This window comes from Nicotiana tomentosiformis, chromosome 9, assembly GCF_000390325.3.
Source record: "Nicotiana tomentosiformis chromosome 9, ASM39032v3, whole genome shotgun sequence".
In the NCBI taxonomy this organism is placed as follows: domain Eukaryota; kingdom Viridiplantae; phylum Streptophyta; class Magnoliopsida; order Solanales; family Solanaceae; genus Nicotiana; species Nicotiana tomentosiformis.
The window spans coordinates 1,061,270-1,084,894 of record NC_090820.1 but is presented as its reverse complement, the minus strand read 5'-3'; the positions used below and the strand labels follow the sequence as shown (position 1 = coordinate 1,084,894).

The window sequence follows — 23,625 nt, the reverse complement described above, 5'->3', positions numbered from 1 at the left end:
CTGGGTTGACCATACACGGTCCTCTTCCTCATGATCTCTAAGTTCATCACCAATGATCTATGTTGAGTCGTGAAATTCTCGCTTGGTATAACCTTGCAATCCATGCATAGACTCCTACCGCACTTCCGGAGGAGTAGATAATCAATTTGAGTCTTGGCCAACGAACTCCAGAATGTAACCAAGTGCTCCTCCCTTTTCGGAAAACACAAGTTGGCAATCACCAAATCAAAGGTTTTAGCACAGTCCAAGCACAAAAAAATATACCAAGGTGCATTAGATTTCAAAAATAGATAAAAAAAGCGAAAACTGCAAAAAAGGCACTTTTAAATGAGATTTCCTTTTACTATTTTCAGTTTTCAGATTTTCAGCTAAATTTAACAATTCGAGTATGATAAATAGCTGACAAAGACCAAAAGTGATCACATTTAGTAAAGTTAAATGACCAAAACTGTTCAGGTGATACTTGAGGGACTACTCTAAACGTGCAATTAAAATTTTAAAAACACATACCTCGTATATTTTTTATACGAGGTACGTATCAGTTTCCCCCTCAAATAGCGAAAGCTTTGATACTGATTATTAGGGTTTTCCCCTACGATGCTGAAAGGGCGGGAAAGTTTAATCCGATTGGTTGGTCGCCGACGGCGATTTCTCAGTCGCCGTCACTCTCTTCTCACCTCATCTCCTCCTCAGCATCAAGTATAATTTACTATTAATTTAATTCCTTTAATTGTTTTACAGTTTACTTAAATCGAAAAATAATTTAGTTCGAGGATTTTCAGATTGGCTGTAAGGAATATAAGGATGACCCAAGCATTGGAAATGGAAATGTTGATGAAGAAGAATGGGTTGATTGTCCTGTTTGTGGGAAGAAGATACGAGGCGAAGATCGTGTGATTAACTCTCATTTAGGTGCATTTTACTTTAAGATTATGTAGAATTCCTTCTGATTTGGATGCTAATATTTAGATTATTTGTTGAGCATTTTAGGATACTTTCGTCCATATGTAGCTTGATAGTAGAGTAAATTGAATTCTTTATATTTCATGTGTATTAGAATCGTGCTTTGTATTGAAAAATGTTTAAGTTGCTGGAGGAGGTCAGGTGTGGATCTAGTGTATTTGGTTCAGACCTTATGTGTGTCGTAAATATACTAAATAAGTAAGAACAATAGATTTTGAACCCAGTAAATCAAATGGCCTGTAGTAGAATTTCGAACTCGAACTTTTGTTATGCATCTTCTTGATGCTGGTGAATGAAATTCCATTACTTCATTAATAAAAGGGAATTTCGAACTCGAACCCGTAAAGTTTAAATCTTGGATTTGCCTATTTGAAGTTTTAAATTTCTTGGATTACTATTTGTCAATTATGGATGATATTATGAACTTATTTGCTGAATGTTTATGAGTTGAATTAGGACGGTGAAAGAAATTGCTACTAATTTCATGTGGAACATAAGCCAGTGAAAATTTTCTTGCTTTCAAAATTTTAAAAATTCATTTTGCAATTTCTGACACCCTTTGTGGGTTGGCATCACGAAAAGCAAAATATCTCAAGAAAAGAACATATAGATTAACAGGGATACCTTTATCTTTTCCTGTACTTAGGCATCATGTGAATTTAACAATTTGACATAGCCACTAGACAACTAATTCTTTAGTATCCAGTAGTCATAAGACCCAGGTTTGCAAGGTAAAATACAACTGCAGAAAGAGAACCATGAAATGTAGTCCTCTTGCTTATGCCTTTCCTTTTGCCAAGTCTACAAAGCACCTATTTTTGTGGCAGCTTTAGTAACAATTTCATTTCTTCCTTTCTAATATGATCTCTCCTTTTATTTTTTTGACTTGAGCTATGTAAAACTTACAGTGGAATGTGATTTTTTAGATAAATGCCTTACTAGAGGAAGTAAACGCAAATTGAGCCAGTGCACCCTTTTCCAGTTGAACTTTTGCACAATACCTAGAGTTACAGTCTCATCCATCGAGTCGGACGTTACAAGGACTGACATTGGTCCAAGTACTGGTGATGGTAATATCTGTGACCTTGCTTCTGTTACCTTCTCAAAAAATATACGTGACCTGGCTTCTGAAATGAACAGCTCAGATGGTCCCGAAAATAATATCCAAGATGAATCCGAGAGTAGTGTTTGTAATAGGGTTAATCAAATGGAAAACTTAGATGGTCTCATCAAACTGGATGATGAATGCAAACTTCTGTCCGATGCAAAGCCAATGCAAATTTTTAGGCTAGAGGGTTCTCCTCAACACCAAATAAGTGATGATAGAATTGACAACATCGCAGACTCACCTTTATCACTTTCTGAAAAAAGGATGCCGAAATGTGTGGAATCTTCGGAAGATGATGATAACTCTGAGATTTTGCTTGATACATTCATTGTTGGCCGTAGGTTTGGTAATGGCGGAGAGTTAACTGTTGGAGCAATGATAATGCTTTCAAGAGATCCCGATAATGTCAAGGACCAGAATGCAATCAAGGTTTTGCCTCACTATGGTTACCTTTAATTGGTAAGTTTGTAATCTGAAGTAAGTTTAAAAAACATTGCCTGTATGTTTCTGTCAGGTTCTAACTAAAGATACTGATCACAATAAAGAGCTAGGTTACATCCCCAGGGAATTGGCACAGTATTTATCTCCATTGATAGACAAGTTCCACCTGAGGTTTGAGGTAATCAATATAATACATTTTGTGGTCATATGCTAAGTTTTCCATTTCCCTTGCAAGTTCAGCTTAGGTTGGCCTTTCTTGTTAATGTATTTAACTGTTTAAAAGCATATTCAGTCTTTATAGAAGAAGCATATTCAGTACGATAATTTTGATGAACAAGTAACGTGAACCGTTCTTTGGTTTAGTTTTTTCCGAAATATCTTCAGAATTATTTTGGTTAAAAAGTAGGAAGTCTGTGGAGAAATTTTTGTTATATCTTACAAGGCACTTCTAAAACTTATAATAAAGAATTGCGGTTATCCAAGCATGCTTTTCTTTGTTTTGCACAAAGTTTTCTCAGAAATGCTTATCTTAAAATTTCCTCCAAAAAAGATATGTAAATGGCACCTAAGGTTTACAAAGGTGAAGATTTGATAGTCATAGGACTTATTGAAGAGAAAAGAAGGTAGATAGTCACAGTGCTACATCAACCAAGGCCTTCAATTTACAAGCCCAAGCAATCTATCTTTATTTCCATGTTATCCTTCTTGGTTTCTCAATCCACTAATAGGAGGTGTACCAAGTTTCTTTTGGTAAATATGAATAAATACTGCTTTAGGTATTGATTCTTGCCAAGGATTTTAATCTCCACAGCTACTTTTTTCTCTCTTCTGTATCTACCACTTCATTTTCTTCTTTCCTACTAGGGGTGGGCATAGTTTGGGCAAATCCAAAATCCGAACCGAAATCTGTTTTTTTTTGGATTTTTGAATTACGGATTGGATTTTAGATTTAATTTTTTATTATTTTGGATTTTAGATTGGATATTGAATTTGGTACTTCAGATTTTTGGATATTCGAAAATCTGGAATTTTTATACTTTATCTTTATTCTGTTATCTATATGCCAATAGTAATAAGTTAAATTCCCTATCCATTAGATAGTATCATATTCAATATTAATTACTAAGTTATTGTCATAATACTTTTTATATGGACATGATTTTACTATTGCTACATCTTATCGGCCGTATTAATGTCTCTGTTGTATTTTTTTAATAATAATTTCATTACTTGAATACTTTATTTGGATGATTGCAGCAAGAATGAGTAACTTTCCAGGCATGAGTACTTCATTTGAATATTCATTTTTGTTAAAAGTAGAAATATCTCTTATACGCTCAAAATTGAAAATCCATAATATCCAAACCGATTAATCCAAAACCGAACTAAAAATCCGATCCAATCCGAACTTATTTGGATTGGTTTCGGATTGGCATTTCTTCAATCCGAAAACTGAAAATTCAAACCGAAATTCTCATATCCAATCCGAACTCCCCGAATGCCCATCCCTATTTCCTACAGTTCTACTACTACTACAAAATTGAACTACCCAGTTTTTCATTAATTAGCCTCCGTTCTTGATACTACTAATGCCATAATCTACTTGTAAACTGCGATGGTTCTTAGCACTTGTTGACATAGATTAAGGTAATATAGTGTCATTTGTGGACCATAGTAATTTCAAACTTTGGCGTTGGCCTCTGTCACTCAGGCCGCAGCCCCTCATGCAAGACTTAAGGTAAATCCTTGGTTCGCCTCAAACAATTTCGACCACTCCAATCATCTCTACATTACCCTACGTCAATTGATTTCACTGTATCCATTGTTGCCCACCTCATTTACCTATTGTAGGAAATCAATTGATGATTTTGAGAGCGTGAAGCGAGAAAAAGCTACCAGGTCTTGCTTCGCTTTAGGAGCGTGAAGCGAGCATAGTTTTTAAAGAAAGACCAAAATAAACCTTGCACTAAATAAAATAGAACTCAACAAAAATATTATATATAAGCAAATGTTTCAATTTAAAAACTAAAAAGTATATAGACAAAAGTCCTCCATAGGGCATCCTATTCTTCATATTAAAAAATGGATAAAAAAAGGAAGGAGTTAGTTATCAATTTATAAGCAATTAGTAATAATTAAAAATAGAAGCTTCAACAGCTAGATCCAACGCAGAAAAAAAGAGAGAAATAGTTAAAAAGGAACACATGGTTTTTTTTAATAAGCTACCAACATAAGAGTGTGGCCTAATGGTCAATGAAGTGAGTTGAGAACTTGACATCTTAGGCTCAAGATAGAGTTACCTGGTACTTGTTGCTGGTGGGAGGTAGCTGGTATCTTGTGGAATTAGTCGAGGTGCGCGCAAGCTGTCCTAGATACCATGGTTATCAAAACAAAAATGCTGCCAGCAGCAATGAAAATAAAGAAAGGGAATTTTTTTTTTGGCCATCCCCCTATGAAAACCCTAGTAGCAAAGAAACCAAGTACGACACCGTTGAACCGTAGACCACTCTTTAAAGAAGCGATCTCCTCGCTTCTTTATCGCTTTACGCTTCTATCCAAGAAGCGACCGCTTCGCTGATGACACTTCGCCTCACACCCTTGAAGCGCTGACCTTGTCGCTTCGCTTCACTTATCGCTTTAAGCGACGAAGCACTTGCTTTCCCCATCTCTGGTAAATGAATGACCAAAATTTCTCAACTTAGGTTATTGGGGGAGTTGGGTCAGAATGAGAAATCCGACCATTAGATCTTGATTTAATGGTTAAGATTATCTATAACACTGACATGCATGAAATTGTCGGGTTTAGTAAAAAACAAATAACGTACTACATACCTTAATATGGATGAAAGTTGGAGGTGAAAATTCTGTTGTAGGCGGTTTGGCTTTTGGAAGAATGAAAAGTGAATAAATTTACGAGCCAGGGTCTATTTATAGGTGCTAGCATTTTACATCGAACTTTTTGGAAGTGTGGTGTGGTTGCACTTTCTTGGAAGTTTGGTCACGCTTCTGTTCATTTTGCCAGGCAGTGAGCTGTGAAGTGCATGCGGTTGGGAAGGAAGTGCGGTCGAACTTCCTTTAGTTTCTGTCAGGTTCAAAACTTCAGAGCATTTGAATTAAAGGGCGTGAGATTAAAAACCCTTGATGTGCGATTGCACTTCTGTTCAAACTTCTAACTTAGCAGAGAATTCCAAACTTTAGAGGGTTTGAACAGAAGGGCATATGGTTGAGGCACCAGATGTGCGAGACTGTTCAACATGGTCTGGTCCCACGTATGAAACTGAAGTGTGTGTGGTTGAGGTAAGGGCTTGACTGCACGCGCCAGGTCCTGAGTGACCTTTACAGCTTTGTTTCCAAACTTCACCTGTCCAAATCCCACACTGGAATACGTTATTGCAGCAGCACCTCATATTTTTGCACTGAATACATAGTCTATCACCACCAGTCACCCATAATAATAAATTAAACATGTAGCTAGGGCCTAGGAGAGCACGCATAAACATTTTAATGTTAAATTAACAGTGCTTTACAATTTTGTATATGAATTTGGTTAATCAGGATACTTTTCTTTTTTCATGTAACTTAAACTCCTATATAAGGTCCGTCTTCATGTTGTTTATCATCAATTTAAAAAGATTTTTCTACTTATTTTCTCTCGTTTACATTATATGTAAAATGTCTAAGACCACGTGAAGAGGAGGAAAAACAAAAACCTCTAGAAAAGACTGATGTAGAATAATTGGCACCAAACCTATAGATTTGGAGCCATGCAGAATATGAGCAAATGCCAGTTAATGTGGAATAAGTGTTTTGTATACATCTGTAGCAGACACAGATTTGGACTTGAAAACCATCTAATTCTAACTTTAAGCTAACTTCAAGTAAAAGAAAATATTAAGTGTTTATCGATCTACTACAGAATCTACCACATTTATTTGCTAGTGAGTCATAGGGCTTGTTAAAGTGTGTTCAATAACCTCCGAGTGCATGGAATCTTATGTGAAACTGAATTAGCATTTTAACGAATGAAGAAAATTTTTCCTTGCCATTAGTTTTCTATTCATTATCTATTCCATATGGACTGATCACTAGCTTACATGGATTCAGGGCCGTATAACTTCCATTCCGCAGCATCCTCATGCAGTTGTGCCAATTCAGATATATTCCTCTGGCATCGTGTCTTTTGGCGAAAAGGACTCCTCTAGACTCCAAGTATTCAATTCCTTACGGAGAAATGCTCTATCGGCTGCTGAATTTTCCAAGACTCACTCTCCTATCCCTGCAAAATACCAGCATAACCTTCTACTTTTACTAAAAGAGGTTTTGAATATCAACGGACATCTTTTTACTGAAGGCGAGAAAACATTATTGGGTAGGATCTTCAGCACTTGGATCATCCCAGTTAATCTTTGATAAATTTGCATATATAACTTTGTTTTGTTTCTCTGTTGGTACAGAAGCTTTTTTATCACTCTCAGATGACAGTCAAAGGCTCTTTGCTCGGCTTTATGCACGTAAAGGTGGTCAATTTTAATACTCCGCTCTTTTGGCTTGCAGTTTTTACATTCAAGAGTTAAAGACTGAAAATTATCCACTTTTGCTTGGGTTTGCCTCTTTCTAAAGATGATGGAGTAAGAAGCCTTGCTTTATTTATGGAATTCAGATATGCTACTCATTTAATTAATCATAAGACCTTTCAATGTCTGGAACATTGAAATGTGATATTCAGGGGTTACTTTCTGGGTTATTGGAAATGACTTCTTGCTTTTGTTTATATTTTTTTCTTTTCACGATAATGTTGGTGTGCCACCAAGCCTACCTCGACTATTCTTCCGGCTCCCCACATCCTCCCGTCAGGATAGATATCGGATAATTTTGCTACCAAGGCTTAAACAGCTGAGAAAAAATCACCTAACATGTTGCCTCTACTAAAATTTGAACCTTGGTCCTTTAGTCTTCATGCTAGCTTCATCTACCACTAGACGCATCCTTGGATGATGCTAGTTGCTATTTTCATGATATCATTATTGCTCAGGCACTACCTTTTCCTGACTGCTACAGACCCATAGTTGATTCTTGAAATGAGCAGGATACACTCACGTGTAAAGATGCAGGACAATACTTTAGTGCTATTAGTTAGTGTTGTCAGTCTTATTGGATACAGATTGCTGATTTCCAAATAAAATTTGGCTTGTGGTCTATGCTAAATATGGAGTATTCTGCATGAAAAGGATATATTATTGGTTTTTAGGAGCTTTCCTTAATTGTCACCAAGCTTTTTACATTTGATGTGGTTCATCCTCTAAATTATTGCTTAATGCTTTTACTCATCAAACATATTATCATTGAATTTCTCTATTTGGATTGGATTAGTTTGTGAAATTATAGATTTCAACTGTGTTTTTCTCGCAGTGCACCTCAGCTATCTGAACCCACTCATGAGAGTTAATTTTCTTGAATCAGAAGTAGGATATTATATAAATTCTACCTGCAAGTTTATTTTTTCATGTTGTGAATAGATAAGTTATCTCTCAGAAAAGTATACCATATCTTTGAAGGGAGGGAGAATCCATTCTTATTTTTAAGCTAGTCAAGGATAGCGGTTTACAGAGATCCAATGTCTTTGCTTTTATATTACTGAAAAAATGCTTCTACATTAGTTGTCACATTTTGATGCTGTTTTAATAACCTCAAGTATTATAGAATTTTCTTCCTAGATGAAATTGTGGTTAGGTGCAGCTTTGGTATAATATATTAGGGTCACTTCAACCATATACCGCTGTGCTGAAAATATTTTAACATTTTTAGGATCACAGTTACAGTGATAACTAATAGCTCCTTTTGGTGATTACCTTAAAGCTGAGTAACACGTGTGATACTGTCGCTTATTGCAATTCTCAGACTTGTCTTAAGGTGTGCTGTTTTCCAAATGTGAACGTGGTACTAACTTATCCACACAAAAACGTAAATAGATTTGATCACGGTAAGAATGAATAGGCTTCTTCTACTTAATGTTACATCACCTGCCTTGCTTGACTGATAATTCAACTGCTATTGGGAATTGTACTAGAAGGGTGTGGGTCCAAGCACTTAAATTTGTACAGCCTAATGCCTGTAATATTGTATTTTTAGATTTTTTTTGTGAATACTTGAAAATTTGATGGTCCATTGCTAGATAATTCAAGAAGTTTCTTGATCTTATTAAGTTCCTTTTTTTTTTACCTTAGGCCCATGGTTTCGGATGGCTAGCATATCATATGCCGAAATATGTGATTGTGAAGAAGCTGTTAAGGGGCTTTCTGGTAGACAGATTTTATAACGTTGTGGTAAATTTTATATAGTCTTGCTTTAAGGAAAGCTGAATGCAACATCTTCTAACTCATCCTTGTTATTTCGCAGAAGCAGAATGTGTTACTTTATTCGAATCAATGGATAAACCACAAATTAATGACTTAAAGGAGGTTTTGAATGTTCTTAATGTTGGTGAACTACGGGACCTTATCTCTAGTCTTAACAAGGTTTGTATTTATATATTTTTTAAATGTGCCACTTGAATTATGTATCTGCTTATATTTGAAGTTTTATAATTGCCAGTGGATGTATTATGAAGAAGACATGCGATCCACTTGATAGGATGTCATGTATGAAAACATATAATTCTCTTCTGCTGGGTTGATATTTCTGGCTGAGACTAAACAATATTCCAATTTGCTTTCTCATTTTCTGTTTGATTTTAGTCGTTTATGCGAATAGATTGGCAGGATGTCATCAATTTAGAAAGATCCTCAAAGCGTTTTATGGTATGATTTATTATGGGATGCCTCACCTGTTGCAATAGTTCTTTGGTGACTTGAGGGCCTCATGATTATATTCTTTGTTAACCATACTGTTGTTAAAGAATGATGGCTTGACTTGTCCCCAACCTTGAGAGCTAACTTCTCATGGTAACAAGGCAAGAAAATCTCAAAGGCAAAAGAAGTTAGAAGTATATGATGGAATTTTTTTGTTGATAAGGTTAATACATGATGGAATATAGAGTGTGCAGTTTGCTTGTATTGGAATTAATTACTCTTAACCAGGTGACACAAACTTTACGGGTTGAAAGTTGGTCAGTTAACAAGGTTGGGAACTGGTAGAATACTAAGAATAGTGTTTGAGACCAAGTATGTGAGAGGATTATTCCTAATAGAATGCATGTGAGAATTATTGCAATATCTCTTTAATTCTACGACATATTAACTCATGCTTATGCTATGTACTCGTAAAATAATCTTTCCCTACTTCAAGGCTTCTCTTGATATCATTTCATTCTTCTTTTGGTAGTTAGGTTTTGACTTTCATCATCAAATTGTGAGATGTATGTTTAGTTTACTCTGTACGTGGCTTGATGAATATTGCCCATGACCTAGTTGGATTAGAAGACATAGGAAAATGAAAATTTAACTTTGCCAATGTACTTGCAAGATCATTTTACATTTATTCCTCTCAGACTCTCTTGTGAGCTAAAAATAAAAAAAGCTCTCTTTAGGATTATGAAATGTTTTTACAATTTACCTTATCAAAAAAAAGGATTATGAAATGTTTGGAGCGTTATGGATGGTTCTTTCTAATTTTGATTGATGCCATAGTTAATGCTCCAAAAATGAGATTGGCTTCTGATGACTACACAGAAACAGGATACTGTGTGGACAGATACGGGCCATACAATTCTTAGCATTAAGGTCATTTGGGTCATGTTTACAATTTTTCTCATTTGTTCTTTACATGCATTGTAGTGTGGAAAATCAGATTTTTTGCTTGTTTGGAAATATACATCGTGCTAGTTAAATAAACTAAATTAAGATTCAATCTGTGCACTAGGAAGTAGGAACTAATCTTTATCTCTTGTAACTTTCTACTGGGTTGGCATCCCTTGGCGACCATGTCGATACAACTTTCTAGGTTTACCTATCAAAGATTGAGTTAAGTAATCTTAGCTGGGAAAAACAAAAGGCGAAATACATAAAGCGCCCCTTTTAAGTTGTCCTCAACAATCAAATGAACACCTTAACTGAGGCCATTTCTAGCTAGACACTTTATTTATTCACAAAAGAAGATCAACTAAACACCCGACCATGTCAGCCCCCATTGCGTGAAATGCACTCTCTTGGACGCGAGTTGCCTACCTAAAATTAGGTTTTTTCTTTTTTTTTTTCCTAAAATAATGTGGACCCTACCTAATTTTCACACCCCCTTCTCCTCCAACACCCTCCTCTGCCCTAAATCACCTCTGCCTCCATTACAAAAGAACAAAATTACCAAGTATATCATCACACCAATTCAATAAATTTTTTATACCAAACCCATTCTTCTCTTTCACCTGCTCCGAATCTCAATCTAGCAGAGAATAGCAGAAGCCAAGAAAGAAACTGGAATGTTGGTGATGGGTCACACGGCTGAACAAAGAGGCACAGAACCAATTTCGACGGAAAAAATGGAGGCTGCCGGAATTTTTTTGAAGGACCCATCTGGTTCTTCTTACTCTGTCTCTCGTCAAAAAAATGGAGTTTCTTCTTCTGCTTCTTCTTCATCGTCATATTCAGACGCCAATGGCATGCCATTTTCCGGAAAGAATTTGTTGCTAGAAAGATGGAATATTGTCGGATCTTCATCGCCGATCTAACTCCCTCATCTCTCTAACTTCGTGCCGCCTAGTCGGTCATCACCTCTGAAGGCGGCGATTGGTGGTGATGCGGCGGCAGAAATGGAGGGAGAGAGGAGCCGGCAGCTGCTATGTAAAATGAGAGAGGAGATGGTAAAGAAGGTTTCTTTAAATGTAATTACACGTCAATTTTTTATGGCAAAATTACACGTGTCATTTTTTGATTGGTCCATTTGACATGTCATTGGTAAGTGCAACTCACGCATATGGTCTGCTGTACTCGGGTGTTTACTTGACCTACTTAATAGCCACTTAAAGTGTTAAAATGAAAAATGGCTCGGTTGAGGTGTTCAGTTGATCGTTGAGGACAACTTAAAGGGACGCTTTATGTATTTCGCCAAAACAAAAACGTAGCATTTCGCAACGAGGGAAAAGAACAAAGGAAAATCAATAACTAATCTTCTGTCAATCCAACTTTGGTTGTCAGCTGTCACCAAATATTCTTACTCTTAGATCTTTTACCCCCATTGGGCATCAGTTATATTTCCTTCTTATTCTTAATTTTCTTCTATTTCTGGTTCTTTTTCATGCAGAGCTTCTTTTATACTAATTAATGACTATATGTGTATATAGCTTCTTTCATACTGATTAATTCCCAGTTGCTCCATTCAATTGTATGAGTTTTAAGAACAGATGTCACTAATAGGATTGCAGTCAAGTGTCTAGTTGAACATACTGTTCTATACTTCTATCACTCAGTTTCTTTCCTTACTCAGTCCCCTAATCCAAAAGCTTCCCGTCTCCATCTGGTGTGACGAAGATATGGTTTCATGCTACGTAAAAGATGTTTAAGGAGAAAAAAAGATTGAAGAAGTAATAGTACTTAAGGAATCTTTACAACACTTTATCAAAAAAGAAAAAATTAGCTCCCTGTTCTTAGCATAGATTTTTGTACTGGAGCTAGATATCTACCTTTTTGTACCTTTTGCATCTTCTTGATGCCTATTAATGAATCACCCTTACTTCATCAAAAAAAGAAAAGAAAAAAAGGAACATGTTGCCCTTACAACAGGGGTTAAGCGTTGTTTTACTTTTAAAATAATTCTCAAAGTAAAAGGGGATATGTGGTGCTTTCATGTCCTTGTACTGCTTGTGCTTGCCTTCAGTTCTTCTTGGGATATGTGGTCAATTTTTATTTTCTGTATGACTAAGCTTGCTTAGCACAAGGTAGAGAGATAAGGAAAGACCAGAAATTGGCTTTGTGCTATTGATGGAAATGTGAAGAATATAAGTTCAAATGAAATGAATAAGTAGTTCCATTTAAAATGATATAGAAAAAGAATGATCCATTCTGCTTCTCCACCTGCTGTGTCATAATAGCTGCTCTGCAGGCAATTTGACAGCTGTAAGTTTTTAGTAGTTGCTTTTCGGAGGAGTTCTCATTGATTAACTGCTGTAAATGTTTTCTCTTCTAAACCTTTGTTGAAAAGTTAGTTGTAGTCAGATCATTACCTCATGGAAGCTTAGGGTAACTTATCTTATGTGTGTCGGAAGTAAAATATTATAGAAGCTACTTAATTCTATTCTCCTTTTAGTTTGTGGGCCTTCCATGTTCAATGATAATGGCCCTTTGATTTTCTATTTTTGAGTTGCATTTATCTTTCTTACAATTGTGCTTTGATTTGCGATTTAGCTCAGACACATAAGAAGATTGCCCAGAACTCTGATCGTGGTACTAGAAAGCAAGATTACATTGCTCGGGTTCTTGCTGCATATCAAGGTGGTTTATGGTAGGTAGTCTTTAAATTTTTTTATTTCTTGGTTGTCACTTTGTACCACATTTTAACACTCTTTCATGTGATTGCTTCAAAATGTCACCAATGCAGCCCCAACCTTACAAGCATGATTCTAGGGAAAACTGGAAGATGCATCCGGATATCTGCATCAGCTGAATCTGTCTTTTGGCGTGCCGAGGTGATTTTTGAGAAAATTCTTTTATGTCGTCTAGCTCTATACTCTATATAAACATTGTTTGTCTGACATGTGCTCTTTTAACTTTTGATTCCGTCAGAGGCTATTTTTCCTGAATGGAGAGCAGGACCTGTCAGAATTTTTACTTGTTGACTTGGGCATTGTGAAATATCCTGCTTACAACTGCATATTCACAGACCAAATTTTTCCAGACAGAAGTGACCTATTGTCTTATGAAGAGGTGCACTTAACTCTTGTGAAAAGATACCTTTTTCCCTTATTACTTATCTATTTTCTTTCCCCCCCTTAATTTAGTTTAAATAATTCCCTTAGGCCATTGAGGTTGCACAAATTATGGATGAGTCTCTTGATGAGAACAACAATGAGTTCGTATCAAGATGCGTAGAGATCTCTACCTCTAACGTATCTAGCTTTGTGGAGGAAGATAGATCAGCTCATTCTGGGTCGATGGCTGCATTTTTATCTCGCTTTTCAGCCAGTTGGGTATATTCTAAGGTGATCCTGCTGGGTGTTTCTTTCCTGGAGCATGAACAGAGGTGAGGAGATTCAACATGCTGGTTAAAGGTTATTCTCTAATGATTTTATGAACTTGCAACAGATTTAAGCTTATTTTAGAAATCAGCTTCATCTCCTAGAAACCTTAAGTTTTAATTAAGATATTTCAGGATCAACAAGGAAGAAGACTTTCACATCATATAGCTAAAGTAACTTAATGGGTATGAAATGGTTCTCGGAAATGAGGTTGCACACCACCAGACGAGAGGACTTTTCTGAAATAGAAAAGCTCTTTTTTTCTAGAGGAATGAAAAGATTAGAGAAGGAAACTACTATTTTGCTTGTTCAGATGCATAATACAAAAAGGCGGGGGAGTTCTATAGTGAGGTTTACAAAGACTCTCTCTCCCCTCCCCCTATCTCTGGGTTGTCTTCCATTTCTCCTGCAAAGGTAGGGAGCAGTGCTGTGTTGCGAAGGCTTCAAGTGGATCAATTAAAAGTGCTTTAAGTGCTACCAACTTTTGCAATGTTTTCTATACCTCTGGGGATTTGGATAAATTTATGAACAACAAGCAGCTAAAGTTGCAAGTACATAATATGCATAAGATTCTTTGCAACTCTTCCTTTAAATTGACAGCAGTTCTTGCTAAAGAGTGATGTAGCCCCCTTAGTGCATGTAGTAGACACTGAGGCTGTTGCTAGTCACTGCAATGAGCTATTTAATAGCAATTTTCTGAGTCATTTTTTTCGTATTTGATGCGAGTGTTTCTATTAAAAATTGTATGAGGGCTAGTAGAAGAACTTGTTTATGATCTGGTAGGGGCTAATTAGCAGTGTTGTGAAGAGCGTGAAGCGAGGAAAAGCGACAACCCCCATTTCGCTTAAAGCGAGAAGCGAAGCACTCGCTTTTTTGAAGTGAAGTGGAATTTTAAAAAATAATTAAAATAAATACTGCATAGACAACGCATGTAATTGTAAGCAAATGCTCAATACTTCAATGTAAAAACTAAAGAGTAGCATCAATTAAAGCACAAAATGAGTATCCTATTCTTCTACAAGATTGTCAAATTCTTGTATTCCACTATCATTATTATATTGCTCGTCATCTTCTTCAACTTCTTCTTCATCAACTAGGGACAAAGTAGCGGCCTCTTTTCCCTTCCTCTGTGAACTTGAAGTTGAGGTACTCCACCTCAAACCATAAATCCTCTCCTCAATTCCACGCGCCTCCGCAACATCACCTCAAGTGAAATCAGAAGTTTCCTCAAATACTTCTTCATCTGCATGATCTTTTGGGACTCCAGTTAGCCATTCATTAGCATCATCGATGTTGTCCAAACTAATTGGATCAATTACATTGCGAGCGTTGTAACGACACCTCAATGTTCTATTGTACTTAATGAAGACTAGATCATTGACACGCTTCAAGGTTAGTTTGTTCCTCTTTTTGGTATGAATCTGCAAATAATAAGTAATTAGTAAGATTAGGACAATTGAGATATAATTTAATTATCTCAGTATACTAAATCTTTCTTCTTAGTTCTTACATGTTCAAACACGCTCCAATTCCTTTCACACCCGGATGAGCTACATGTTAGACTTAGAACCTCGATGGCAAACTTTTGTAAATCTGGAGTGGAATGGCCATATTGCTTCCACCATTCAACTGTAGAAGTAGAACAAATATTCAAAACATAATATTGATAAAGAAATAACTTATTAACTATAAAGCAACATATAAGCACTCGCTCACCTGGTGACTTCATCTTTCTTTGTCTAATCGCCATGTTTTTTCCAAAAAGTTGCTCAGCATTCCTATAAGTACAAAATTGCTCTGTTATTTTATGTTGTACGGATTCTTCAGGTATCAACTTCTCAATACATTCAATGTATCCCTTCCACAAATTTTCATCTCCTAGAATCCTCTCTTCATTGTCATAAAATAGTTCCGGGTTCAAAACAAGTCCAGCTGCATGCAAAGGGCGATGAAGTTGACCGTCCCACCTTTTATCTATGATCTCAAAGACTCTTTTGTATTTTCTTTGATCACTAAAAGAGGCTTGAATAGCCTCCTTTGCCCTATCCATTGCTTCGTAAAGGTAGCCCATTTGTGGCCTTTTCTCCCCATCCACCAAACGAAGCACTTTAACTAAAGGACCACCAATCTTCAATGCATGAACCACATTGTTCCAGAATGAAGGAGAAAGTATAACATCTGCAGATTCTCTCCCTCGAGCTTCCCTTCCATAGGTACTGTTAATGTACTCATCTGAAACAAACAACTTCTTCAAATTGCTTTTTTGCTCATACATCCTATGCAAAGTCAAGAAAGCGGTAGCAAATCTTGTCTTTGCAGGTTTCACTAAGCTTCTTTGTTTAGTAAATCTCTTCATCATATTCAATAACAAAGGCCTTTGAACAATATAGGAATGCACTCTAATTGCCTGATTAAAGACTGAACTGAAGGGTCTTTCCTTGAAAATGTCCCCAAACATCAAATTAATGCAATGTGCTGCACACGGAGTCCAATAAATATGCGGGTACCTAACATACATCAAATCACCAGCCTTAACATTTTCACTGGCGTTGTCCGTGACAACTTGAACAACATTTTCTGCTCCAATAGAGTCTATTGTACTCTTGAACAAGGAGTACATTTTGGTTGAATCAGTCGAAGAGTCGCTTGCATCAACGGACTCAAGAAACATGCTTCCCTTAGGAGAATTCACCAAGATATTGATGATCATTTTTCCATTTCTTGCCGTCCACTTAACCATCATAATGGAACAACCAAACTTGTTCCATTCTACTTTGTGCTCCTCCACGATTTTGTTCACCTCTTCCACCTCTTTTTTTAGATATGGACCTCTAACTTCATGATAAGTTGGAGGCTTCATTCCTGGACCATATTGGCCTACGGCCTCGATAAAAGCAGAAAAAGTGTCAGTATAATTAACACAATTAAAAGGAAGACCTGCATCATACAACCACCGCGCAAACATTGTAACTGCACGATCCCTCAAAATGAATACTTTGGCATCAATTTGAGGATTACCACTTTTTCCTCCCTTATCTCCAGATTTTTGCGGGAAGTAACAATCCATAAGACTTTTGGTCTTGCCAGTAGATCCACAACTAGAAGACATTGTTTGCATCCTTCCCCGCTTTTGTGATTTTGATGGAAGCGAGGAAGCATCGTCACCTTCTTTTATTTCATCATCGTAATCATCAAGATTATACAGTTCTTGTTCATGAATCATTTGAGTCTTTATCTCTTTTTTTGAAGGAATGCTTTCAATTCTTCCTTCACATGCGACGGAATTTTAGGACAAGATGCGACATTTGGATCACCACCGATTAGATGCGCTTTTTGACGATAGATTTCCCCATTTGCAATCTTGTCACAAAAAAAGACATCTAATTGCCATCTTGTTGGTCTCGCTAACTCTTACAGAGTAAGCCCAAGCCGGGTTTTTCCTATCTTCTTTTGGTGCCATTAAAAGAACAACTACATAACACATAAGAAAGGCAATAAGAACTAAGAATAAAGGATATAAAAATTAGAGGATTTCTCTGTTAAAAATTGGGCAGTAATTTTCTGTGAAAGAACCGAAGGTAAAAAAAAAAAATTCGCCAGCATTTCGCTGCTTTTTGGACGTTTAAACAGTGAAAGAAAAAGAAAAAGAAGAAGAAGAAGAAGAAGAACCCTAGTATCAGCTTTCAGAAATCACAAAATCTCGTTTTTAATAAAATAGGGCTGGGTTTGTTTTAAAACAGAGAAGCGGGCGCTTCTCTCGCTTCGCTTCGCTTTCCCGCTTATCACTTTTTAGTGGGAAGCGGTCGCTTTTCTACACCCGAGTCGCTTCACCCTGCTGAAGCGTGCCCCTTCTCGCTTCGCTTCTTACTTAAAGCGAGGAAGCGGACACTTTTTTAAACACTGCTAATTATTGCTGCTGAAATGAATTGGGTGATGACCTGTCAGCTGATCTTAAGTATGGCCTTATTTATATTGTATATAAGCCTCTTATACAATTCTTGAACAGTGTACCAGTTCATGTTTTGACAATAATTGGGAATAGAGCCAGGAGGATGTACACTCTTTTTTTTTTTTTTTTTTATGAAGTAAGAAATTGTATTAATAAGGCATCCAGAAGATGCAGATTACAAAAGATGACAAAAGTGTACAGTGTCTAAGAAGACAAGACACTGAGTTAGCTCCTGTACAATGTTTAACCTAAGATCAGGGAGCTAACAAAATCCAAAAAGTTATCCACACTATTAACAGGAGTATGGAAGTTCCAACTAAACAGATAGCTTTTAAAGAGTGTATTGGAGTTGAGATTCCATCAAAACATCTGCGGTTCCTTTCATTGCATAAGCACCAAAAAATTATTCTCCAGATCCTTTGGATGTACACTCTGCGTTGGATGTTTTCTTGAACAGTGGTGATACTGTTCTAGGTGAAGTTTCTGGTGTATTTAGAATCTCACTGGGTCTACTTTTCAGGTTTAAAGAAGCAATCAATTTGCTTAAGCTGCTGCTAGATAAATTTAAATGTGATCGAAGAAGGGGATATTGGAATCTAAGGCTCTCAGTTGATTTGGAGCATGTTGGGTGCCTGGATGAGAGTCTTGAAGTAGCTGAAAAGGGGTTGCTAGATCCTTGGGTTCGTGCTGGCTCTAGAGTGGCTCTGCAAAGGCGTGTTCTGCGGTTGGGGAAGCCCCCTAGACGTTGGAGAACTCCCAGTTTTTCGAGTTCTGTCAAAAGGAAGATAGTTGAGGTAATTCGTTCTGTCTTTTATAAAATTCTCTGATGGGCCATTTTTGCACTTCTCACTCTCTTGCGATATGATACACAGTTTCAGATTAATCCTGTTTCTTGATGATTATTTAGGTTCATGTTCAGGGCAGACCATTGAACTGCAAAACGGGGGTGAAGAATGTCTTTTATGGTGAGGATGGAGACCGCTGTGGAGTAGAAGAGCTTGCTCTACAGTATTATGCTGGAGAAGGAGGAAGCTGGCAGGGTGTTCACACTGAGAGTGGGATTTGGTTGACTATTTTCGGGCTTCTAATGTGGGATGTTGTATTTGCTGATGTGCCAAATGTCTTCCGCACCAAATTTCAGGTATTATCTGCATGATGTTTCCATAGACTTGAGTGTAAGTGGGCTTTCTGTTATGAGAATTTTCTTGCTAAATATTTGTGCTGATAACTTCACTGATAATTCAGTTGCACTACATGATACACTGTTACGTTGCTAACACTTGCTATGCTTAATGATTAAAGAAACAATATGCACAACTTCATAGCTAATGAGCAATTCAAAAGTTTATGATTACGATTCTCATGTTCTGCCTGAATTTCATCCGCCTATACTAGGTTCCTTCTAAGTTAGCTCAAGCTGTGATGATAGCATTTTAAAACTAGGATCCAACTTGTTCCCAGTTGACATTAATTTTCATGTTTCTCGAGTCCCCTTTATTGAGTGATGGTGGTTGTTTACTTTCTTTTCTTTAATAAACAATTTTCCTGGGGAGGGGGTCTTGCTAGGCACTTAGAAGGTAACAATGTAAGGTAGAACAATATCTATAATCACTGTTCAAACTATTTGGAAAAGGATATTTCTGAATTGTTTAATTTTTCATTTCTCATTTTTCTGTTTGTTATTCATGGTTTGCTATTCAGCTTTTTGATGTACATGAAAATCTTGAGAAACAGTGTCTTTCTTTTTTGTACAGACTGCACCTTTGGATCTGGAAACTGATAGCTTTTATGAAGTCAGAAGGGGTCTTGTAGAAGCTCTTCTAGATAAGATTGAGCATGGCATGGCGGAAGAGTTACTTATCATGTCATGGGAATCACATGTGGGAACAGCCTGTAGGGGAGTCAACTGGGACAAGCATTCCCTGTCTGAGCTGCGAGCAGCTGTTACATGCATTGGTGGTCCTTGTCTTGCGTCAATCTGTAGAAATTTGGCTCAAGATTACAGGAGCTGGTCTAGTGGAATGCCTGACTTGTTGCTGTGGCGCTTCCGTGACGACTACAGAGGTGAAGCAAAGCTTGTTGAAGTGAAAGGCCCCAGAGACAGACTTTCTGAACAACAACGTGCATGGTTACTCTTTTTAATTGACTGTGGCTTCAATGTTGAGGTATGCAAAGTGAGTCATGCCCCAGTATAGGGGTCGAAATTTGAAGCTTTTCTAATGGCAAGCCGTTGGATAATACCTGCGTTGGTTAAGAGTTTTATTACAACACCCTCCACGTAGAGATGATAGGAGTTACCTATATTCAGTGGCAATTAAGCCCTCTATTTTTTTGAGAAGGAATTAACCCCTCTATTTATTACCCAGTTACTCAGATCAAGCATTTGATTTTGCTGTTAAGATGGGTTAACCTCCCATGCCACAATATTTACTGTAAAAGATGAAGAAAAAGTAGAGATTTCAGAGGCATTACTTTACACAAAAAATTTGTATTAATAGCTTGTTTGGCCAAAACATTTTTTTTTTTTTTTTAAATTTGTCAAAAGTGTTCTTTTATTCAACAAGTCGAGTTTAGCAGAAGCAGTTAGTGCACAATTCAGAGGAACCAAGACTGTAAAGTGGCAACCATGAAATTTCCTTGTTTTTCTAGGCGCAACTGCATTGTAAACTGGCTAATTGCTTTAAATTGTTTAATTTTCTCTGGACTTTATTCAGAGGAACCAAGACTGTAAACTGCTACCCTTTTTGTTGTAATATTTTATTTAGAATTATCATTAGTGTTACTATTGGTGTTTCACTGATTTGGGCAGTTCGGACCGATTTCATGTTGTAATATGTTGTACAAGTGCATTTCTAAGATACCGAGCAAGAGACAAAGAGATACTACCAGCATTAGTAGCAGATACTCAAGCAGCTTTTGTTAAGGGGAGATCTTTAGTCCATAATGTTCTGGCGTGCCATGACCTTCTAAGGCATTAGAACAGGAAGACAATCCCAAGATGTATGATGAAAATAGATTTGAGGAAAGCATATGACATGGTGAGATAGGATTTTATTGAAGATATGTTGAATGGGTATTGCTTTCCCAGGAAATTTACGAAGTTGGTTATGGTATGTATCAAATCAACAAAGTTTTATGTGAAAGTTAATGGAGTAGGGTATGGCTAATTTGAAAGCAAGAGGGGTTTTAGGCAGGGAGATCCAATATCTTCCTTCATATTTGTAATAGTCATGGAGTATCTGAACTGAGTGCTAAACAAGATGTCTCAATTGCCTGACTATAAGGTTCCATCCTATGTGCAAGGGATTGAAACTAACTCATGCTTATCTTTGTGGATGATTTAATGATGTCTTGTAAGGGAAATATAGCCTCTATTAGAAGAAGGGTAATGGAAGCATTACAACACTTGGTGAAACGACAGGTTTGATAGCAAACTTAGAAAAATCAAATATCTACATTGCAGGGATGGATGAGAATACTAAAGCTGAATTACTGAGGATAACATGCTTCTCTATTGGCTTGTTTCCTATGAGATACTTGGGGCTTCCACTTTCACCAAAAGAGGGGAACAAAATGGACTGTCACCTACTAATAATAAAAATTACAGAAAAGATCACTGCTGTATCTGCCAGGCACTTGTCCTATGCGGGGAGAGTGCAGGTGATAAACTCTATCTTGTTCTCTTTGCATACTTTTTGGGGAGCTGTATTCATATTGCCATAGAGCATACTCAAAGTTGTTGATAGAAGGTGCAGGGACTATTTGTAGGGAAGTACAAAAGAGAGGAGGAAAATAGCACTAGTGTCCTTGGAAAGGGTATGCCTACCAAAAACGTTTGGGGGTCTAAACATAAAAGACTGGATCATGGAATTTGGCTTCAGTAGGGAAACTATTATGGCTCTTATGTGAGAAATAGATGTGCTATTGGTGAAGTGGGTTCATGGAGTGTATATGAAGAAAAATGTTGATGTTTAGTCTCATCCACCACCCTATGACTGCAGTTGGTATTGGAGGAATTTGCACAAAATAAAGGCATGAGGAGCTGGTACTCTGAGGGAAGATATATATACTGACAACAATGCAAATATTCAATAACAAGTACTCCCTCTGTTCCAATTTATGTGAACCTATTTCCTTTTTGGTTTGTTCCAAAAATAATGACCCCTTCTAAATTTGAAAATAATTTAGTTTTAACTTCCAATTCTATCCTTAATAAGAAACTTTTATAATCACACAAATACTCTAGACCTCTTTTTGACTTGTTCAAGACCACAAATTCAAAAACTCTTCATTTTTTCTTAAACTCCGTGCCCAGTCAAACACGTTCACATAAATTGGAACGGAGGGAGTAGCTACTTAGCAATGAAGGGGAGACTTGGCGCAACAGGTAAAGTTATTGCCATGTGACCAGGAGGTCACGGGTTCGAGCCGTGGAAACAGCCTCTTGCAAAAACGCAGGGTAAGACTGTGTACAATAGCCCTTCCCCGGACCCCGCACATAGCGGGAGCTTAGTGCACCGGTCTGCCTTTTTTACTTAGCAATAAAGGGGTATAGAGTAAGACTCGAGAATGCAGACTTTGATATGGAACACTTGTGCAAGTACAGATCGTGTGTTATGTGACTGGGACAGTGTAACGACCCAGCCGGTCGTTTTGAGAATTTAAGTCCCGTTCGACGGCATAAGACCCTGAGCAACTTCGTATTATGTGTATGGACTTGCGTGCGTGGTTGAATTCAGTTACCGGATGATTCAGAGTGATTTGGGACACTTAGTCCCTAAAACGGAAGCTTAAGTCTTAGGATTTTGACCGTAGTCGGAACTGGGTGAAGACGACTCCAGAATGGAGTTTCGTCGGTTCCGTTTGTTCCGTTGGGTGATTTTGGACTTAGGAGCGAGTCCGGACGGTGAATTTGAGGCCTGTAGCTGATTTAGGCTTGAAATGGCGAAAGTCAAATTTTTGGAGATTCTGACCGGAAGTGTACTTATTTGATATCAGTTTCGGATTCCAACTACGGAAGTTGTCGTAGGTCCGTAAGATTGAATATGACTTGTGTGCAAAATTTGGGGTCAATCGAATGTGGTTTGGTAGGTTTCGACATTAGTTGTAGAAATTAGAAGCTTCAAGTTCATCAAGTTTGAATCAGAGAGTTAATTGTGTTTTTAGCGTTGTTTGGTGTGATTCGAGGGCTCGACTAAGTTCATATGGTATTTTAGGACTAGTTGGTATGTTTAGTTGAGGTCCCGGGGGCCTTGGGTGTGTTCGAGAGCTTAGCGAAGGAAATATTGGACTTATGCAATTGGTGAAGCTTTGGTGGTTTCTGGTGTTTCGCACCTGTGGTGGGGAGACCGCAAGTGCGTGATCGCATGTGCGAAGTGAATGGCACAGGTGCGCTTTTGTCCAAGAAGGCCTGTGAGCGCAGGTGCGAGAAAGGAGCCGCATCTGCGCATCCGCAGATGCAGAGTAATGGTCGCATGAGCGGTCTGGGCGGCCTGGGCGGGGGTCGCAGATGCGGAAGTCAAACCGCAGGAGCAGGCTCGCAGGTGCGGCCCAAAGCTCGCAGATGCGGTCCCAGCCATTTAAGTCATTTGCGCACAAGCGATGGATTTCCCGCATGTGCGGTACCGCATGTGCGGTACCGCATGTGCGGTTGAAGGCTCACATAAGCGAGTTTACTAGGCAAAAAATAGGATTTCGAGGGTTGATTTTCATATTTCGATTTTGAGACTTTGAGAGCTCGGACTGAGCGATTATTTGAGGGATTTTCAGAAAAAGCTTTTGGGTAACGATTCTTAACTCCTTTATGGTTATGTTCCACTAATCTATGGTTGATTTCATCATTTAATTTCAGATTTGGATTGAAAATTTGGGAAAATGGGAAGAAGTTCTTTAACTAAGATTTTGGGTTTTGATTGAGATTTTGACCTCGGATTTGGATAATTTTGGTACGAGTGAACTCATGAGTGAATGCATGTTCATATTTTGTGACTTTTACCGGATTCC

General features: G+C 37.5%; 2 protein-coding genes across 6 annotated transcripts; one reads left to right on the top strand and one right to left on the bottom strand.

The window, feature by feature from the left end:
• The first annotated feature begins 538 nt into the window (after positions 1–538).
• Positions 539–20,392, top strand: LOC104089178 (fanconi-associated nuclease 1 homolog). Of its 5 annotated transcripts, XM_009594020.4 has the most exons (16): positions 539–699; positions 783–912; positions 1,890–2,033; positions 2,109–2,500; positions 2,586–2,690; positions 6,617–6,881; positions 6,967–7,029; positions 8,737–8,811; positions 8,909–9,027; positions 12,849–12,940; positions 13,037–13,124; positions 13,222–13,362; positions 13,455–13,678; positions 18,143–18,416; positions 18,530–18,763; positions 19,377–20,392. In XM_009594020.4, exons 1-16 carry the CDS (start codon positions 598–600, stop codon positions 19,815–19,817), a joined length of 2,889 nt encoding a protein of 962 aa, XP_009592315.1. In that variant the 5' UTR covers positions 539–597; the 3' UTR covers positions 19,818–20,392. The 5 variants fall into 5 exon arrangements, with proteins under 5 accessions (XP_009592315.1, XP_009592314.1, XP_009592313.1 ...); XM_009594019.4 differs by having other exon boundaries at positions 1,890–2,500; positions 6,970–7,029; XM_009594018.4 differs by having other exon boundaries at positions 1,890–2,500.
• LOC138899491 (uncharacterized) lies at positions 14,583–15,517 on the bottom strand. Its single transcript, XM_070185986.1, has 3 exons — positions 15,390–15,517; positions 15,184–15,302; positions 14,583–15,094 (listed from the first exon to the last, which is right to left on the bottom strand). The coding sequence occupies exons 1-3, from the start codon at positions 15,421–15,423 to the stop codon at positions 14,879–14,881; spliced, it is 369 nt and encodes a 122-aa protein (XP_070042087.1). The 5' UTR covers positions 15,424–15,517; the 3' UTR covers positions 14,583–14,878.
• Positions 20,393–23,625: the final 3,233 nt, after the last annotated feature.

Excerpts from the sequence above, each read along its gene's own strand:
- LOC104089178 (XM_009594018.4), top strand. The coding sequence starts at position 598 with ATGCTGAAAGGGCGGGAAAGTTTAATCCGATTGGTTGGTCGCCGACGG. Across the intron at positions 13,125-13,221 it reads CTGTCTTTTGGCGTGCCGAG|AGGCTATTTTTCCTGAATGG; the intron begins GTGATTTTTGAG and ends TGATTCCGTCAG. Across the intron at positions 18,764-19,376 it reads TCTTCCGCACCAAATTTCAG|ACTGCACCTTTGGATCTGGA; the intron begins GTATTATCTGCA and ends TTTTTTGTACAG.
- LOC138899491 (XM_070185986.1), bottom strand. The coding sequence starts at position 15,423 with ATGGCGATTAGACAAAGAAAGATGAAGTCACCAG. Across the intron at positions 15,303-15,389 it reads AAGAAAGATGAAGTCACCAG|TTGAATGGTGGAAGCAATAT; the intron begins GTGAGCGAGTGC and ends CTACTTCTACAG. Across the intron at positions 15,095-15,183 it reads ATTGGAGCGTGTTTGAACAT|ATTCATACCAAAAAGAGGAA; the intron begins GTAAGAACTAAG and ends TATTATTTGCAG.